Here is a 17947-nt window from a genome sequence, read left to right on the forward strand (position 1 = left end):
AATTGTTAAACTCTTTTTAAATGTTTGGTGCATATGTTGGATAATTTTGAAATTCCTTTATATTCAACTAAAATCAGTGAGCTATCTTGTGATGTCTGTGTGTTATCTTAATTGCAGTTGGCTACTTGTATCTTTTCTCTAGCTAATGGTAAACATTTTTTTTCTGTTTCCCTGTATAGTGTTAAAGCAATGTATGCTGCGTTTGATCTATTGAGGAAGATGTTGCTTCAGGACTTCTACCTTTTTAAAATCTTACTGCTAATTAGCGCTAAACAGCTAGGGAACAGTATCCTTTATTGAACATATGCTTTAAAATGATGTGAATGACCACAGTACTTTGTAAAACAACAAGGGGTGGGGTGGGTGTGTGGAAAGGACCTATAAGAGTTTTCAAAACCTTGGACAGCTCTTCTCTGCTCAAGTACAGCTTGTTCACTGTACACTTGTGCGCTTGCTCGTGCGAGCGGCAATCCCTCGTCCGCATCTCTAGCGCGGCCGTTAGGCTTGGCTTTTGTCCCGCCATTTAGCAGGTTCTCTATATGAACGCAGTTGTAGCCGTTACTCTTTGAATGCCTGCCTGCCTGCTTTTTAGCGAGTAGCTACTCTGAATATTCCGTCTTGATTGGGCAAACGGGTGGCCTTGACGCTCTGCTCAGGCTCTCTGTACTTTTTAAAGGGCTGTGTTTTTGCCGTGCGTATGTTTTGTTGTTTTTTCCTCCTTTCCCTGCACTGCCGCCCACTTGATGCAGTCACTCTGAAAACCGTGAGGCTAGTGGGCAGAAAACCTTCTCCAGTGGTGTACCACTGCGTGATGCACTCTTTGTGTTTCGTGCGAGCGCGTCTGTTCTCTCTGTAGGCCTTCACTGTTCATCGTGTGGATGTAGGCAGGTGGTTGTTGTTGTTTTTGAGATGGCTGTGGCAATGAAGGCTCCCTCTGGGGGTAATGTGATTTAAACCCTGGCATGTCAACCAGGCCATTTTCCATCTGAACCGTGTGTGTGTTGGGGGGGGGGGGGGGTTTAAACAGCTTGATCTTACACTGACGTCTAACCTTTCAGTGAAGTCATTTATTCAGAAAAATATTTGTTAAAAATGTAATTCTCAACAGCATTCTCAAAGATCAAAAACTCGGTTATTGGCAGGATTGCAACTTTTCTTGCTGGGTGAGGTGAGTGAACATGTATATCCAGCGATATCCATTGAATCTTGAGGCTTGTATTTGTGGTTTTGTAAACCAGAGCTTTCTCCTGCCAAGTCTTCCATATTTAGGATTGGCATGACTGTGATGTCTGATTTGCAGTTTTGGAAACATGATGTACCCATGGTACAGCCGGCTCCTGCTAATGTCCAACAACCACCTTTTGAAGGTTTTACCTGTCACGCTATCCAGCTCAGGAAATACACTTCCTGTTCCATGCACATTCATTATATTTCAAGTTATATGAATATGGGGATTATGTAGGTATATCATAGCAATTCATATATGTATAAAGTTTATATAGTGTGAGTTTCTGATTTACAAATGTCGAGAAGGTTTGGTTTGGTTTCATTTGTGTATTCATGTTAACAAAATATGAAGGGTATTTGGCCTGATTTAGTTTGAGTTCAGTTTGACAGATGACTAAGGGTATTTGCCCTGCATGTATTACTTGTACCTTAGTGAAACAGGACGTTATTTTTGTAAGAATTCTTTTCTTGAATTAAGGTTAGATTTCTCACATACTTTCATAGTCCAGGTGGTGGTGGTGATGAACTCTCTTTCTCATCTGTGAGCCTTGCTTCCCTGTGTTTGTTCACTCCCCATCTTTCAGGTTTCCTCAGAATTGTTTTTTTTTAAACTGTCTAGCTTCTGAAATGGTTTAGCCACACCTACTTTGTTCTGCGCATATACTCTTATGTAGTCATCCATTAGTGCTAATCCCTGGGTTGTTGGTCATGTGTAATTCGTGTATGGGCTGGGGTGGCTAATGGGGAGAGAGATCAGTGGAGGATGTTTTGTTAGGTGTGTGTGTTTGGGGGGGCTAATGGGTATAAAGAGGAGTGAAGGATACGATTGGTTCTGCAAGCAGAGGAATCTGGGTCAGAGTTCTTCTGAGTTTTCAAGAGCCTTACAACAGTAGAGCAGAGCTGAGTTCTGTCTTTCTTCTCCCTCTCTGGCTTCCTCAAACTTTTACTCTTTTTCTTCCTCAGTCTGATTCCATTTCTCTCCCAATTTCTTTGCCTTTTTAGGGACTCCGTCACTCCACCATGGTCTCTGTCTGTGTCTGTGCCTCCGTCCATGTCTGTGTGCAGCTCTCTGTCTGTGGAGGTGGAATGCACGGTACAGGCTCCAATTACGAGCGTTACCGTCTGTCTCTCACGCTGCCGCTCCTTATTTCATATCCCCCCTCTCTTCCCACTCGCTTTTATCCCGGCTCTGGCTTTCATTTCTCCCGCTCCCCTCTCGTCATCTCCATCACGTGAGCCCTGTGCTGGGATACGCACGAATGCCTCCGGGAGATCCGTTTGCAGTGAGCCATGTTGTGATGCCCTCCAGAGCAGGAGACCGAGTTGGTTATGTCTGGCCCAGAGGCTGTTAAAACCTGCAAAGTTTAAAAAGCCTTCCACAGACTTTTTAGAAAATGAGGTTGTTCCTTTGTGCATGACCAGTGTATATGCTGTAGCCGATGACCTCGAGAAACCTTCGTGTGCTCTCTCGAGCTTCGCCTCCTGCTCCCTCTGTCTCTCCAGCTCCCCCTCTCACATACATTTACAGTCACACAGAGGGCTGTGTGATGGAAAAGGGTATCAAGTGTTTAGATAATGGTATTGATTTTAGGACTACCCATTTAGAGCCCCCATTTACCCCTGTAAAAGCATTTGCACCTTTAGCTGTGTGTGTGTGTGTGTGTGTGTGTCTCAGAGTGCTTTGTCAAGCTCTCTGGCACTCCATTCTCAGTAACTTCAAGTAACCACAGTCGTTCTGTTTGTTTCTTTCTCTTTCCAGACCAACATTCCTTTCCTCCAGAATGTGTTGAGTAATGACCAGTTCCTTTATGGCACCGTAGACACACAGTTCATCGACGAGAACCCGGACCTCTTCAACATGAAACCGGTCCAGAATCGAGCCCAGAAACTCCTGCATTACCTAGGTATGATGACACAGCACAAAATGGCTCGACACGGGTTGATGGGCTAATCCATGCTTACCCTGTGCCAACAGTCCCTGCATGTCTGTAGGTCAGACTCATGCCAAATACTCGGGGGTGTCAAAGTTTATGTATACATATGATCCAGCCCTTTTTTGGTGCGGGGAATCAACACCATTTCAATTTAATGGGAACATACCCCTGGAGGACTTTTGTTTTCCCGAAGCATTTTGCTCGCCTCCGGATCAGTGTTCGGGCTTCGTAGGAAAGTCCTTTAAGCCTGGGCTTGGCTGGCAGATCAAGGGCAGCGCTGTGCAGCTGGCGTGAGTGGTGCAGATGTCGCTGCTGACCCCTCTGTTGAGTGTGGCGGAGGTGACGCGTCTGCCCACTTGTTTGACTGTATGTGTGGGGACCCGCTGCAGGTCATGTATTGGTGAACGGCCCCACTACTCCCATCCCAGTCAACGCGAAGCCGTCCCCCGTTGATCCAGTTGTCCCGGCAGTACCTCTCGGTAAGCAAAACCACACACGCACAGTGTGAGTAATGTAGCCAAGGTGCACTAGAGACTGCTGCATGAGTCAAATGTAATGTGCAGCCATGCTGCTCAGCAAAAGAAAGGAGGTGTGAGTGCGTGTGAGTGAGTGCGCGTGCGTCTCTTCATAAAAAAGCGATTTCTTCCTCTTCACCGCTGCTGTAGAAAAGTAAGCCGTCAACAAGCCGAGTCATCAAAAGCAAGATGCTGACATTTTAGGTGTGTGCTGATGTAAAGATCGTTTGACTTCCTCTGCTCGTTACCCTGTTCATGCCTCCACTTCTTCTTTCAGCTCATTTAGTTTAAAGCGAAGCAGTCATTGTACACATGAATCAATTAATACTAATTCATTCCTTATAGGAAATATGTCTGTGTCTGTTAAGCTAGGTGTAGTGTTGGGATGTGTGTGTGTGTGTGTGTGTGTGTCAGACGTTGGGAATAATGGTGCAATTTTAAATTTTTTCTTTTTTTCTTTGCTGTACAGTACATAAGGTACTGAAAATATATCCAGTATTAAGTGTGTATGTGCGTGTGTGCTGTAGGTGACCCTCCGACCGGTTTCAGAGAGGTGTTGCTGAGGGACGGTCCTGAAGGCTTTGCCCGGGCAGTGCGGGCCCATCAGGGTCTGCTCCTGATGGATACCACCTTCCGAGATGCCCACCAGTCCCTCCTGGCCACCCGAGTGCGCACCCATGACCTCAAGAAGATCGCCCCCTTCGTGGCCCATAACTTCAGCAACCTCTTCAGCATGGAGAACTGGGGAGGTGGGTTCTCTCTCCCTCCCTCCCTCGCTCTCTCTCTCTCCCTCTCTCTCTCTCTCTCTCTCTCTCGACCCCATCTTCCTCTCTCTCCCCCGATCTGCTGAGCTCTTTTTCTCTCTTCCTCTCCCTTTCTCTCTTTTCCATGCCTTTCTGCCAGCAATGGCTTCTCCAATTGTCCCAGCTGGAAAGGGTTGTAGGGAAGGCCGAGGGCACTACGGCAGCATGCCCTGCTGTACAGGAGCCATGCAGTAGCTGAGCCTGGGCGAGCGCATGATGACCGTTGGGCTCTGCGCTCTGCTAAAGGTCACACCTCAAGCTGAAGTGCACAGTGTTTACAGCATGACTGCACTTTGTTTTGCTAAGTCGGTCACGTCCATTTCAATTCGTTGTTTCCTTTCATTTTCTCTCTCTCTCTCTCTCTAGGTGCTACGTTTGACGTGGCGATGCGCTTCCTGTGCGAGTGTCCATGGAAGAGGCTGCAAGAGCTGAGGTCTCTCATACCCAACGTGCCCTTCCAGATGCTTCTGAGGGGTGCCAACGCCGTGGGATACACAAACTACCCCGACAACGCTGTCTACAAGTCAGCACGCGTTACCTCAGCACCATCACCCACACGCTAGTCTATCAGTAACACTAAAATGGACAGAAGACCACATGGAGGTTCTCAGTAGAACAAAGAGAACATTTTACTTCAAAAACCAGAAAGCCCAACCGCTGGATGTGATTGGGTTCCTTCTGTTCCCACCAGGTTCTGCGAGGTGGCCAAAGAGAACGGCATGGACATCTTCCGGGTGTTTGACTCCCTCAACTACCTGCCCAACATGCTCCTGGGGATGGAGGCAGCTGGGTCGGCAGGCGGCGTGGTGGAGGCGGCCATCTCCTACACGGGCGACGTCTCGGACCCCACGAGACAGAAGTACACGCTGGACTACTACCTGAAGCTGGCCGAGGAGCTGGTGAAGGCTGGCACGCACATCCTGTGCATCAAGGTGCAGTGCCGTTGCGGGACTGCCGCGGTCGTGCGCCGGATCCGGTGGCGAGAGGCTGCTGAACGTTTGTACAAGCGCCGAGCCGAGCTTTCCTGCGCGTTTGCCTGACGTGACTGACTTCTCGCACCGTTCACGCTCGGCGCCGCTCCTCTACCACCCACGCTCACTGTACTGTTGATGCACTGATCACTGATGTGTGTCATACGCATGCTTACACACTTTCTCTTTCTCTCTCTCTCTCTCTCTCTCTCTCTCTCTCTCGGCTGCAGGACATGGCTGGCCTGCTGAAGCCTGAGGCGAGCCGGCTGCTGGTCGGTGCACTGCGGGACCGCTTCCCCGACATGCCCATCCATGTGCACACGCATGACACCGCGGGAGCCGGCGTGGCCGCCATGTTGGCGTGTGCTGAGGCCGGGGTGGACATCGTGGATGTGGCAGTTGACCCCATGGCAGGCATGACCTCTCAGCCTAGCATGGGGGCCCTGGTGGCATGCACCAAGGGAACCAAGTATAATACAGGTTAGATCTGTCTCACACACACACACACACACACACTTGCAGCTGTTAGGGAGAGTATGGAATTGAGTACTACAAACCTGCATCGACAGTTCCTGAGAATAACTCTAGTGCAAAAAGCCCATAGTGGTGATGAATTGGTTGTACTGTAGCACCTCTGCTCCTCTGTCTCATTTTTCTCTCTGCTGTGCATGCGCGGGGCGGCCAAGGAGCTGGCCGGCCAGTGAGCCGCGTCGCTACTTTTTGTTTTTTGCAAGTGAGCTCCTGGCCCCTCCTCACTGTCACCTGTTGCAAAGTGACTAAAGAGACACCGTTCCAAACACGGTGGCACGCTCCGACCGCCCGCACTTGTGGTGCCCACGCTCCTGCACCGCACCGCGTCTTCTCTCCTCCACCCTGGAGACCCAAGATGCTCAAACAAAGGCAGACATTGCAGAATTGGGCAAAGCAAAGATGGCAGCCAAAAGAGATGTGATGAATGCATGGGGCTGTGTGTGTGTGTGTGTGTGTGTGTGAGAGAGAGAGAGCTAGACAGAGAGAGAGAATGAGCTTGCAAGTGGCTCTGTAGGGGTCAGGGAAAATGAGGGAGAAATTTTGGGGAAAAGGGCAGCCGTAAGAGTGCAAATGCACATGAGCGGTTTGGATGAGGGGAGCGACCCCGTGCCCTTTACTTAATTGTGACATTACAGCAGACGCCGGTGCTTAACCTCACCTTATGAGCTTAGCGGCCTACCTCGCACATCACCGTGTGTGTCTGTGTCTAAGTGCGAGTGTTGCCAGGGGAACAGAGCAAAGAATTTTGCATTGTATCTGCATATTTCCAAGTCACAGGACTGTCTGTGACTCTGGCCACCATGGACGACTGCTTCACCCACACTGAGGACACCGAATAGTTCAGCCCTCTTGTGCTTGGTAAGGGATCATGTGGTGATAACATCCCAGACCAGCCAGACGTGCAAGTCCAAGTTGACCTTGGCGGCTGTGCGTAAACAGCCATGCTGTCAGCATCCATCTCGGCTCGCGCTTCGCCCGGCCCTGTGTGCTCTGCAGCGTCTGTCTGGTTCGCATGTGCATATAAATATGAACGTGACACACACTGTCCCAGTTACTCGCAGCCAGCCGCTGTGTTTTCTACTCGGCGCTACCCCCACCCCACCACCGTCTCCTCCCCCGGAGTGCCTCGGCCTGTATCTCCGTATCTCCCCAGGAGCACGATGTGGGCGCGTGACTTCGACAGCGAGAATCGCATCGAAGCGCTGGCGCGGCGAGGAGGCGTTCGGCTTTGCTTTGCCGATTCACTTTTGTTTATCCCCTGCCAGATTCCATCCCACTCCTAGAGCTGTTGCCTGGATAATTTAATTGTTTCGGGGGGAGGGGTTTCCGTTTTTCTACGGGAAAGGCGCCATCGGTCCTCTTCCCCTCCACGGGGCTTGCCCTGCTGTCCGTGCCATGCGAAATTCGTCACCGGCCTAATGTTCGGGATTCGGGACCCAGAATCGTCAAACGCGGAGGCCGCACGTTTGCAAAATCCTGAACAGATGAGCCCTCCTCGGAGAGGCGTTGTACAGATGGGCTGCCTGGCACAGTCGTATTGCCACCAGGACGGAGCCGTGCTGCACGTTACTGGGGGCTGCATAATAACCACAGTCAAGTGAGGTTCCAGTGAATAGAACTTCGGAAAAGGTGATTTTTGCCGTGTGTGTGTGGCAGGGGTGAGGCTCTGGGGGCAGGGTGCCGAATGTGGGGCTCCCGAGCTGCTGTTTCTTTGTAGCTTCTGGTCCTTTTAGCCTGGCGCTCATTGCTTGTACTTTATTGTAGCAGCTGTATCTGCAGAATGGGCATTCTCCAGGTCCTTGTGGAGTGGATGTTCTCTGATTTAACTCCTAAGGGCAGGAGCAACAGTTGTGTACTAACAGATGGTGTCACCAGCCAAGACTAGCTGAAGTACTGAAGTTGATTTTTGGGAAGTCTGTTATTAAACTCCCACTTCCTCGCACGCAATTGTTTTGTTGGGTTTGTGGTGATTGCTTGGTTATTTTTTGTTTTCCAGCGAGGGTGGTGTTGAGGGGCGAGAAGAAAAACCGCCGCCCCACCGCCAATTGTCGTTGTCGGCCTCTGCAAGCAGCTGGCGATCACGCGCTCGCGCGGCGGGCAGGCCGCGCAGGCGGCCTTGGCTCCTCGGGTCACCCTGGCAGAGGCCGCAGGAGTCGAGCGCTTTAGGCCAGCCTGACACTGTGCGCAGGTGTTCGCGGCAACAGCACCTGACTAGCCTGCAGGCTGTACCGCGCACCTCTTCGTCATCGGCCTTGGCTCACGCGGCGCTTTGATCAGTGTGGGGCAAACGGCACAGTTGGCTCACACGCACTCACTCGATACATCTTCGGCGCTTTAGGTTCCAATTTAGCACTGATGTAATTTTTATTCGTGCACGTCTTCCTCTGCAAGCGCACAGCTAGTGTGGTAAAGGCACTGCAGAAACGGATGCTGTATTGGTGGTGTTGGCCTCTAACTGGGAGAGGTATTAGCATTCTGGGCTGCCTTGCTGGAACTTTACTGCTGGTCCTTTTCTTGGTCTCTCACATTCTCACTCTGATATCTGCCCTTTTCCCTCACTCATTCTCTCAACTCTCCATCAGTCTCTTGACAGTTCTCTCCCTCACCCTCATTCCTTCTCTCACTTTCCCTTCTATTATCTCTTCCTTCCGCTTATCTTGCACTTGTTCCACTTTATTTCTGTCTGTCTCTTCTCCCTCCCACTGTCTGTCTCTCACACATGTAATACCAGTTTGTTGTGGTTAAGGCAGGAGAGCTGTTTCTGTTCTGATGTTCTTGGGGACTAACTACAATGCCATTCTTGCGTCAGTAGTGTCCGCAAAGCCCATGGTATTTGTGCTGCTGGGTAAGACACACACACACACACACACACGTCCCCCACCAGACTGCTGGGCAGGCAGGTGAGGGAGTGAGTAAAAGACTGAATGAGTATTTACTGTCACTTGTAATTGTATAGGAGAGCAAGGTGCGTGCGTGCACACAAGCGTGGTTGTTGGAGACTGACTGTGTTGATGCTTGACTGTGATCACAGTGTTGGGTAATTATGGAGGGTGACTGGGTCAAATGTACTTGTAAACTGTTGCGAGAGAAGAGATGTGGTGATTGATTAATTGATTGCTGCTGGTAACTGATGGCACTGTCGAGGTGAGAGGCAGGTAGTCACTCACCCCCTCCCACGCCTGACTGGACACAGCCAAAGGTTCCAGCACCACACACTTTTTGATTTCGAAGTCACAGCCAGGAAAAGTGGGCGTCGGATCCCTATTTTGTTCATGATTTAAATATCAACGTCCCACGACTATTTGTTTATTGTCGTTTGTTGCCTTTGCTGTCTGCAGCTTTTGAGCCCTCCCCCCTCTTCCCAGGCATCTCTCTGGAGAAGGTCTTCGACTACAGCGAGTACTGGGAGGTGACCCGTGGCCTGTACGCCCCGTTCGACTGCACGGCCACCATGAAGTCTGGCAATGCCGACATCTACGAGAACGAGATCCCGGGCGGCCAGTACACGAACCTGCACTTCCAGGCACACAGCATGGGCCTGGGCCACAAGTTCAAGGAGGTGAAGAAGGCCTACGTGGAGGCCAACAAGCTCCTGGGAGATCTCATCAAAGTGAGTTGCCATAGCAGGAAGGCATTTTTTTGTGGCTGTTTGTTTTGTTTTTGTTTTTTCCTCTTACCCCCCCTGATGGTTGCCGTGCCCTGGCCCTTTCCGTGCCGCAGCAGCTGTTGCTTCTGTTGGCCGCCGGTACCGAAAGTGCGCATATGGTGTAATTAAATTACATGGCTTTCATGTGATCTGTTCATGTATGCGGGACCCTCGCTGTAGTGTAACAGGACTTAATTATCGCCCGCCACCCTGTCAGACAGTCTCTAATTCGCGCGTACATTCGTGAGATTACAAGAGCCTCAGACCCAATGCTTCTCGCTGGCTCTAACATTTAATTGCCCCGTGACTCACACTCACGCGCGTGTGCTCTCTCCTGATCACTCCATCATCGCTCTCCTGTTGCAAGCCTCTCGGTTGTAATAAAAATAGAAAATGGCGTAAGCCCACCGGTGTAATCCTGTCACTGGTTTCTTTCTCTTGCCCAGATGCATGTCAGCCGGGATGCTTGTCGGCTTGGCTGTGCGTTCCCTCCCCTCCCAAATCAATGCCGTCTGTGAGCGCTTGGTTCCGCCCTTTTGTTTCCCACCCCTTAATTAAATGATCAGAAATGGTTTGCGTTATTGCCGGCCTCCGTGCCCACTTCCCTCCGTTAATGTCGCCAGTACGAGGAGGGCGAGCGGAGAGAGCAGGAGGCGTAGTGTTTGTGCTCCAGCCGCCGGTCTCCATTACCGCGCCCCACCGCTCCCTGCGCCTGTCCCGCGCCTGTCTGGCTTTGTGCTGGTTCGCTGAGGGGTGGAGTGGGGTGGGGGGTGTTCACAGTGGCAGGAGCGTAATCTGCTCACGGGGGCCACGGCTTGGTGTTCTTGGAACTCTGCCTGCCACGCTCTCTTGCAGGGGGAGGAGGTCCGTCTTTCGGTGTTGTCGCGGGACGCAAGCGGCAGGGGCGCGACGACGGAGGTGATGAGTAACGGACCATGACTCCCTCCTTCTGCCCTCCAGGTCACACCCTCCTCGAAGATCGTGGGCGACCTGGCGCAGTTCATGGTGCAGAACTCGCTGACGCGTGCCGAGGTGGAGGAGCGGGCCGACGAGCTCTCCTTCCCGCTTTCCGTGGTGGAGTTCCTGCAGGGTCACATCGGCATCCCACATGGGGGCTTCCCCGAGCCCCTCAGGTCCAAGGTAAGACCCCGCAAGCCCAGTGCGCTCTCAGCCAAGCACTTTGCTGCACTGAAGCCAATGGGAAGCTGTTCGTTTTAAGCTCTTTTAACCCTGATTTGGACTGGAAAGTGAGAAAATGAAACTCCGAATTTGTGTGGGAACTGTAGGTTTTCCTACAAGACGTTTATTTGCGCTCTGTGTAGTGCTGTCAAAAAGAAGAAATCTGGTACTGGATAACAAGATATGAATGAGAGAGGATACAGTACTTAACAAATCCTTTTCTGTGGGTCTTAATCTGAGATATGTTCTCCTCTTAAGTTGTTAGATTTAATCTTTCTTTTTTATTTCTCGTCTTTTCTCCCTTTCACACTTTCTTATTTCTCTCACTCTTAGTAAAATTGTTTAGGACTTTCTCCTACCTTTTCATCTCTGTCTCCAGTGTGCAGTCATGTTGTTGTCTTGTGCTTGTCAGCAAGACGTGTGGAAAAAAGCGCATCCTCCCCAGTTGCCATGCATGCCTCTATTACCCAGCAGCCTCTCCTGCACAAGATCAATTGTTTCCCTGGCAAATTTGTGTCTCATCACCAGTGAACAATGCCTGTGTCTCAGTAGCTTTGTGCGTGGACTACACTGCCGCTTGGCTAATTTATTTCACATGTTAGTTGAAAATAAATAGGCCATCTGCCTAGCATACTTCTCTGATAACCAGCTCGTTCCATGGTATTGGCCTCCCCCCCCAATCTGTCTTAAACGTTGCAACATTAGCGCTATTCATCTACTATGTCAGTGTGCAAATGAAGTGTTTTATTTTAGCCTGTGGTGCAATTTCAGGCCATTTTCTTTCTCCAAAGGAACGTGTGAAGCCCACATCAAATATTTAGACTTAAGTCTCAAGTTGTAAACGCAGCATGTCCTTGAAGACCACCGTCCTGCTGATTCTCTCAGTTCCGCAAACACAAACAAATGAATCCGGGCGAGGAGATTAGCCCAGCGCCCGTTAACGATTGCTTCTAAATGTTTGCAGATTTTTGTGCGAGGCTCTGGAGTGTGGTAAGCTCTCCATTCTGACCACTCTCGCATGCAGGAGGCTTTAGGCCACATTGCAGAAATATTAGAGCGTGGTTGTTTATTGCTGCTGCGTGCGGGATCTCCATGCGCATTTGATGCTGGCTGCGTCTGGCGCAGGTGTTGAAGACTCTTCCCCGCGTAGAGGGTCGCCCCGGTGCCTCCATGCCTCCCATGGACTTCCAGGCCTTGGAGACGCAGCTGCGTGAGACGCATGGAGACGACATCACTCCAGAGGACGTGATGTCGGCAGCCATGTACCCGAAGGTGTTCCAGGAGTTTAAGGAGTTCACCACTACCTTTGGGCCGGTCGACTGCCTGAATACCCGCCTGTTCTTGGATGGCCCAAAGATTGCTGAAGAGTTTGAGGTGCTTGTCTAACTGCTGCTGTGTCACTATCAGTAGATTTGAAATAGGATTTAAAATTATTATTTTTTTTTTTTATAATGAAATCTACGTTGCTTAATATTTAGCAAATCAGTCCTTTTTTTTTTTTTTAAGACTCCTCTAACTCATCTAATTTCTAACTCCTATCTCCCCAAATGCTAACCTTTTCATTTTGTCCCTTTTTGGCCAGGTGGAGCTTGAGCGAGGGAAGACGCTACACATCAAAGCTCTGGCTCTGGGTGACCTGAGCAAGGCCGGTCAGAGAGAGGTCTTCTTTGAGCTTAACGGTCAGCTGAGATCTGTCCTAGTCAAAGACACCGTAGCCATGAAGGTACGTCCGGTTCAGTCATGAACAACTACGTGGAAAAACAACAGTGGCAAAATGGTCTTGAGAATCCAATTCTTCATTATTAACTTAACTAGCTCAATGTTTTCTGAAGTTGAGGCGGTTCGGTAAAGGAATTTTGATGAGGACCTAGAACAGGACATGTTTACAATGACGCACACTCTTTCACCCCACCCCCTCCTACCGTGTGCCACGCAGGAGATGCACTTTCACCCGAAGGCTCTCAAAGACGTGCGCGGCCAGGTGGGGGCACCCATGCCAGGCAAGGTGGTGGAGGTGAAAGTGAAGCAGGGCCAGACGGTGGAGAAGGGCCAGCCGCTCTGCGTGCTCAGTGCCATGAAGATGGAGACGGTGGTCAACTCGCCGCTGTCCGGCACCGTGGCCAAAGTTTACGTTAACGTCGACAGCAGTCTGGAGGGTGACGACCTGATTTTGGAGATCGCCGAGTAGAGAGAAGAGATGACCGGTGCGGGTGACCGGGAACGCCCCGGGAACTCCACGTGTTAATGGAACATGAAAGGCAGCAGCTCCTGTGTCGGCACTATACACATGTACAGAAATACAACCACGCACACACACACACACACACACACGCACAAAATACATACACACATGCATCTACATATGTGCTATGGTGCACACATGTGAAAGGGAGAGCTATTTTTGGAAAATGTCTTAAATGAACTGAAGATAGTTGGTGCCTAATGTATCTGGAAATTGGTGATTGTGCATTTTGTGTGTGTGTGTGTGTGTGTGTGACTTTGCTTTCATTCATTGCAATCATCTGTCATTTGCAATGATAATCACCAGGATTAATCTTCCATGAACTGGAAACTACTACTACATTAATGCTGAATGAGCCTTCTGATATTGTTGGTCAATCTTGTAAGTAGAAATATAAATGTCATGTTAAAATGATTCATAATGAAAAAAGCAATAAATGAATAGGGTGTAATTACATGTAGATTTTTGCACAAGTAGAATATTAGAGTATAACCTTGTTCATTAACTTAGCATTACTTCTGGGTTTTCCATGGAAGCTTAAAGGAAGCAGGACAGGAGAGACGGCTCTTTATCCGTGCGCCCATGTATTCCTCTTATTTTCTCTCATTTCATATCTCCTCTGTCTCCTTTTCAGTAGGGCTTTTAGGGTAAACCGTTTACAGCGCATGTGTGGCTCCAGTCCTCACAGGTTAATGCACTTCAGTCACTGACCAAAAAAAAAAAAACCCTCAAAAAACACAAAAGTTTGTGGTGCATGAGAAGCGATGCTGTCTCGCTGCAGCGGAGAGTTTGAGATGCGGGCTTGTTAGTGCTGTCGTCCTGAATGCGTTCGCCATGGTCTTGGGCCGTGTCAGTGAGGCGGAGCTGGGTGAGGCAGGCTGCCACGTCACCAGGCTGAGCTCCACCGATCACAGTGAGGACTGATGATTGGACGAGATCAGGAGAGCCCGCGGCACCCCCGGGGACCTCAGATCTCGTCAAATCAGATCCTGCGGACGTGGTGTCCGCCTCGTGCCCCGGTGTGTACCTAATGCCGATTCCAGTTTGTCCTGTAATGGGATTTTATCACTCCACTCCTGTCGCACTCATCCTGGAATTGGACAATCATTTGGAGTTGCGGCTCGCTGAGCTGCATATATCCTTTGCCTTTCTCTGCTCCTTCACTCTAGAGCCAGGACACTGGAGGTCTTCTGATATGCAGTGTTAGCTTCTGCAGCGGTGAATCAAACATATGTGGTCCGTATAAGAGCAGGCTATTAAGAGCACTCGACACGGAGTGTTCCCCGCACTCGAATGCCTTCCAATCTGTAATCCATTAGGCGGCATCCAGAGGGCCTCGGCTTTGGCTTTGAAGTGTCGTTAATTTGGGAACTAACTGATTTAACAAGTACTTTCATCTTTTAACCTCTTATCATTTATATTTACAAACGGAGATGCTTGAAACCGAGGTCTGGTATAACCGTAGTAACTTGAGCCCAAAGCGCACACAGCACTTCCTTACACATAGGACATGATGCTACTTTAGACCTGTTGATGTTGGGAGCAGGTGCTGTCTGTATCTCTCATCACAAACGTAGTAGGTCACTGGAGTGGTTTGAGTGAAGATTTTTCTAACAATGTTGCAGCACTCATTCCTCACTAGCTTGCAGTGTGGTGCTCTTGTCGCAAACCCTCCGAACCATGTTTCTTTCATTTTGTTGACATGGTAACTGCGTTAAGCCTTGTTTACATCTGGTGTTGATAGCTATGTTCCACATACTTAATCATAACATGCACAAGGGGATTAGAGGCATATGAGAAAAGCTTCTTTTATACTTTTTGTTCAGCAACTGTGAGTCGTGGAAGGAAGTCTCAATAGCTCTAAAGGACCTTTCAATGTTATCACTTGTGGCTATAGTCACATCTGTTGGGTCTTATGGTTTCATTCACTCATATTTTATTCAAGCTTTTAGGCTGAACAGGACCAGGCTTTGTAAAAGCAGGCAGCAGAAATCCACCCGTGTCTTAAATTGTTTCCTCTGTGGCGTAGGAAATACTGTGGCTCCAGATTCACGAACTGGATGGAGCCGAAATCTGTTTTGCTACATCTGAGGCAACGGTTGCATCGAAAATTGGTGTCTTACTGAAGGAAAGTGTAACTAATCTTACGAACTTGCTGGAAATGATGCATTTCATAGTGTTATCTATCCAGTGCATTTTTTTTCCTGTGAAGTTTATTCGCTTTCTGTATGTTTTGATAACCAGAAGCGCGAGACTTGCGCGAATATGAATTCATTGTGAACTGGTCTTTGATCATGTGGAGGAAAATAAAAGAAGGATGAAGCACTCCATGCTCAGTACTTGTCACTTGAAATGTCAGGAGTGAGTTCCTTTGCATACGAGTCAAATGAGGCATCAGTGCCATGTCAACAGTAAGACTTCTTTCGTTCACAAATATTTCTCCGAGATGATTAGATATGGGTGTTTCAATCAGTGTGCTGCGAATTATACAAAATAAAAAGAGGCAACAGTTAAAAATAAACACATGAGCGATGCTGTGATTTTGTGAGTCACAAGTTACACGGTGCACTGTGTGGGTTTATCAAAGGCTGAAGTGATCAGTGGCCTCCGTGATCCTGTTGTCTCTAATTACTGAAGCCTATGGCAACGCTCCCAAACACACAGACCCAATTGATAAACTGAAAACTTGCTGTTCTCCTTAACTATGGATTTAAGTGTGTGTGTGAGGCATGGAGGTAGTCAGCAAGCAAGGAATAATAACTGGTTTAGACTTGGCTCTTTCTGCTTACAACTTTAAAGATGTATATTATCACTGTGGGGAAATTATTACAACGGTAGCTGTTCAACGTTCTCGCTCTCCCGCTCCCTCTCTCGCTCTCTGAAAAGAAGCAAAGGGTATAGTTGGAGTTGACGGATGGCTCCCGTCTGTTGTTGGGTACCTGTGGGTGTTTTCTCTCCCGTGGTTCTCTTGAACTGATGCATGTTTGATGAGCGCGACTAGTGGGGGGAGTTAAATGGAGGAAGAGTGACTCAGTGGAAAAAGGACATGAAATCTTACATTTGTAGATGGTCTCATAAGGCACATGCTAAAAAAAAGAAAAAAAAAAGAAAAAAGTGTGACTGAGTCATGTGAGATGTTTGCATGTGGAATATGACCATTTATGTGAGACGTGTTTGTGCTTGAGTAATTCTCAACCCTTACGGATGAGACTGGCTTCCTCTCTCGCAACAGCTGTTTGTCAGCCTTATCCGTGGACGTTCCTCCCACCAGCTTGTCACTGCAGCGCAGCACTCCTACCCTGACGCTTCTCCCTTTGATTTTAGGCCCCTCTGTCTTCTTCGCTTTTCTAATTGTTGCCCCTCCCCAACCCACTTCCGTGGCTCCGCCCCGTGTGACGAGTCGCTGTATCCCAGTGGGCCGCCGGGCACGTTCACCGTCCTTTCAAGCTGACACGAACTCCTTAAAACGCCTCATGTATTCACGAAAGCTTTGGCACCTGTAGGTACAGTGATGAATTAGATATGAATATTCATCGTCTAACCCTGCCACTCCGTTATGCCCCAATGCCAGGTATTTAAATATTCATGACCTCTGAGTATGCCAAGCCATTCTTTCAGTGTGCTTCTGCCGCACATCAAGCCTGCTTAAATCAATGAGTTTAAACAAAGCCACAATCAATACTAGCATGTTGTACAGGAATTCTTTTATCCATAAATGTTCTCTTTCACACTATCTAGCCTTTTCATTCTTTGAGCCTTCTGGATTTCTTTGATGGAATTATCTGAAAAGTCTGCACTATGCCTGCTCTGCTTCTGCTAAAGCTCCTCCTCTACCTGTCTGACTGCTGGGCTTACACTGACATTGGATGCTTCAATCTGTCTCCCTCCAACTCTGCTGCTGTCTGCATGTTCATCTGTTGTTCTGTCCATCTGTCCCACTGTCTCTGCATTTCGTTCCTGAACAGTACACTCAGCTGTGGGCGTGAGCAAAAGATGAAAGGGTGGGGACTAACAGAGCATGTGCGCATACACGAGAGTGAGGGAGACTGCATGCTGGTGCTCTTCTTTCTCTCGCCCTCAGGGGCGGCCGGCCGCAGAGCTCACTCAGCCGTGGCCGTACCGGTGGCCGGCAGACCGGGAGAGGAACAGGCTGTGCGGGGGAGCGTCGTCGCTAGCAGCCCTGCTCTCCAGCCGTGCCCCGCACACCCAGCCGGCGCCTCGTCCTCAGCCAGGCATGTGGCTTGTTTTCATTCCGTGCTTGACTGGCGTGCGGGTATGATCACTGGGCCAGAAGGAGGGGGCTGGGCGCAGAAGCCAGCCTCAGTGCTGTACTGGCCTTTTGAGCACAGCAGGGACCCTGCAGAGCTACTGTAGGAGGGCAGGAGGAGCTGCGTCTGCTGAATAGGAGGCAAATGCCTCATTTTCTTCGTTTGTGTGCCTCGAGTGCCTCGGGCACTTTGTATTTGCTTTTTCTTATGTGAGCAGACCCAGCAGCATGTGGTGGTGCTCTGATGGAAAAAGGCCACATGTTGGGCATTAACGCTGGTGTCAGAGAGGTGTGTGTTCAGCTATATACGCATTTGATTGCGCTGGCCCCAAAGGTCCGATTATATTCCGCTTTACAGATATGCTGTTCTGCGATTTCACTGCAATAGGACTCTTGACTTTTATGCACATACTGCTGTTTTCTGAAAGTTTGATGTCAACAAGTGAGGGCCAGGAAAACATTTTTGCTATAGTGACATTGTCGGTGTAATTGTTGATTGTTGCTTTCAGACTCAGTCAAGCGGTCCAGCTCCATTTGCAGTTAATTGTGCAAATCCCTTCTGCATATAACCATGTAATACAGCAAAATCCTTCCTGCTTAGAAGAACTATCATCATTAACATTCTCAGCATG

At 49.2% G+C, this 17947-nt stretch overlaps 1 protein-coding gene across 1 annotated transcript in view; it reads left to right on the plus strand.

Annotated features, from left to right (window-relative positions):
• Nucleotides 1-15394, plus strand: part of pcxa (pyruvate carboxylase a) — a 72572-nt gene extending 57178 nt beyond the window's left edge. The window contains exons 11-21 of the mRNA XM_035527368.1: nt 2987-3131; nt 3551-3640; nt 4204-4425; nt 4846-5002; nt 5171-5411; nt 5681-5930; nt 9347-9591; nt 10588-10767; nt 11932-12180; nt 12389-12529; nt 12743-15394. Of these exons, the coding sequence (XP_035383261.1) occupies nt 2987-3131; nt 3551-3640; nt 4204-4425; nt 4846-5002; nt 5171-5411; nt 5681-5930; nt 9347-9591; nt 10588-10767; nt 11932-12180; nt 12389-12529; nt 12743-12994 (2172 nt within the window). The 3' untranslated portion in view covers nt 12995-15394. The remainder of the gene's footprint in view (nt 1-2986; nt 3132-3550; nt 3641-4203; nt 4426-4845; nt 5003-5170; nt 5412-5680; nt 5931-9346; nt 9592-10587; nt 10768-11931; nt 12181-12388; nt 12530-12742) is intronic.
• Nucleotides 15395-17947: the final 2553 nt, after the last annotated feature.

Source organism: Electrophorus electricus, chromosome 6, assembly GCF_013358815.1.
Source record: "Electrophorus electricus isolate fEleEle1 chromosome 6, fEleEle1.pri, whole genome shotgun sequence".
In the NCBI taxonomy this organism is placed as follows: Eukaryota; Metazoa; Chordata; class Actinopteri; order Gymnotiformes; family Gymnotidae; genus Electrophorus; species Electrophorus electricus.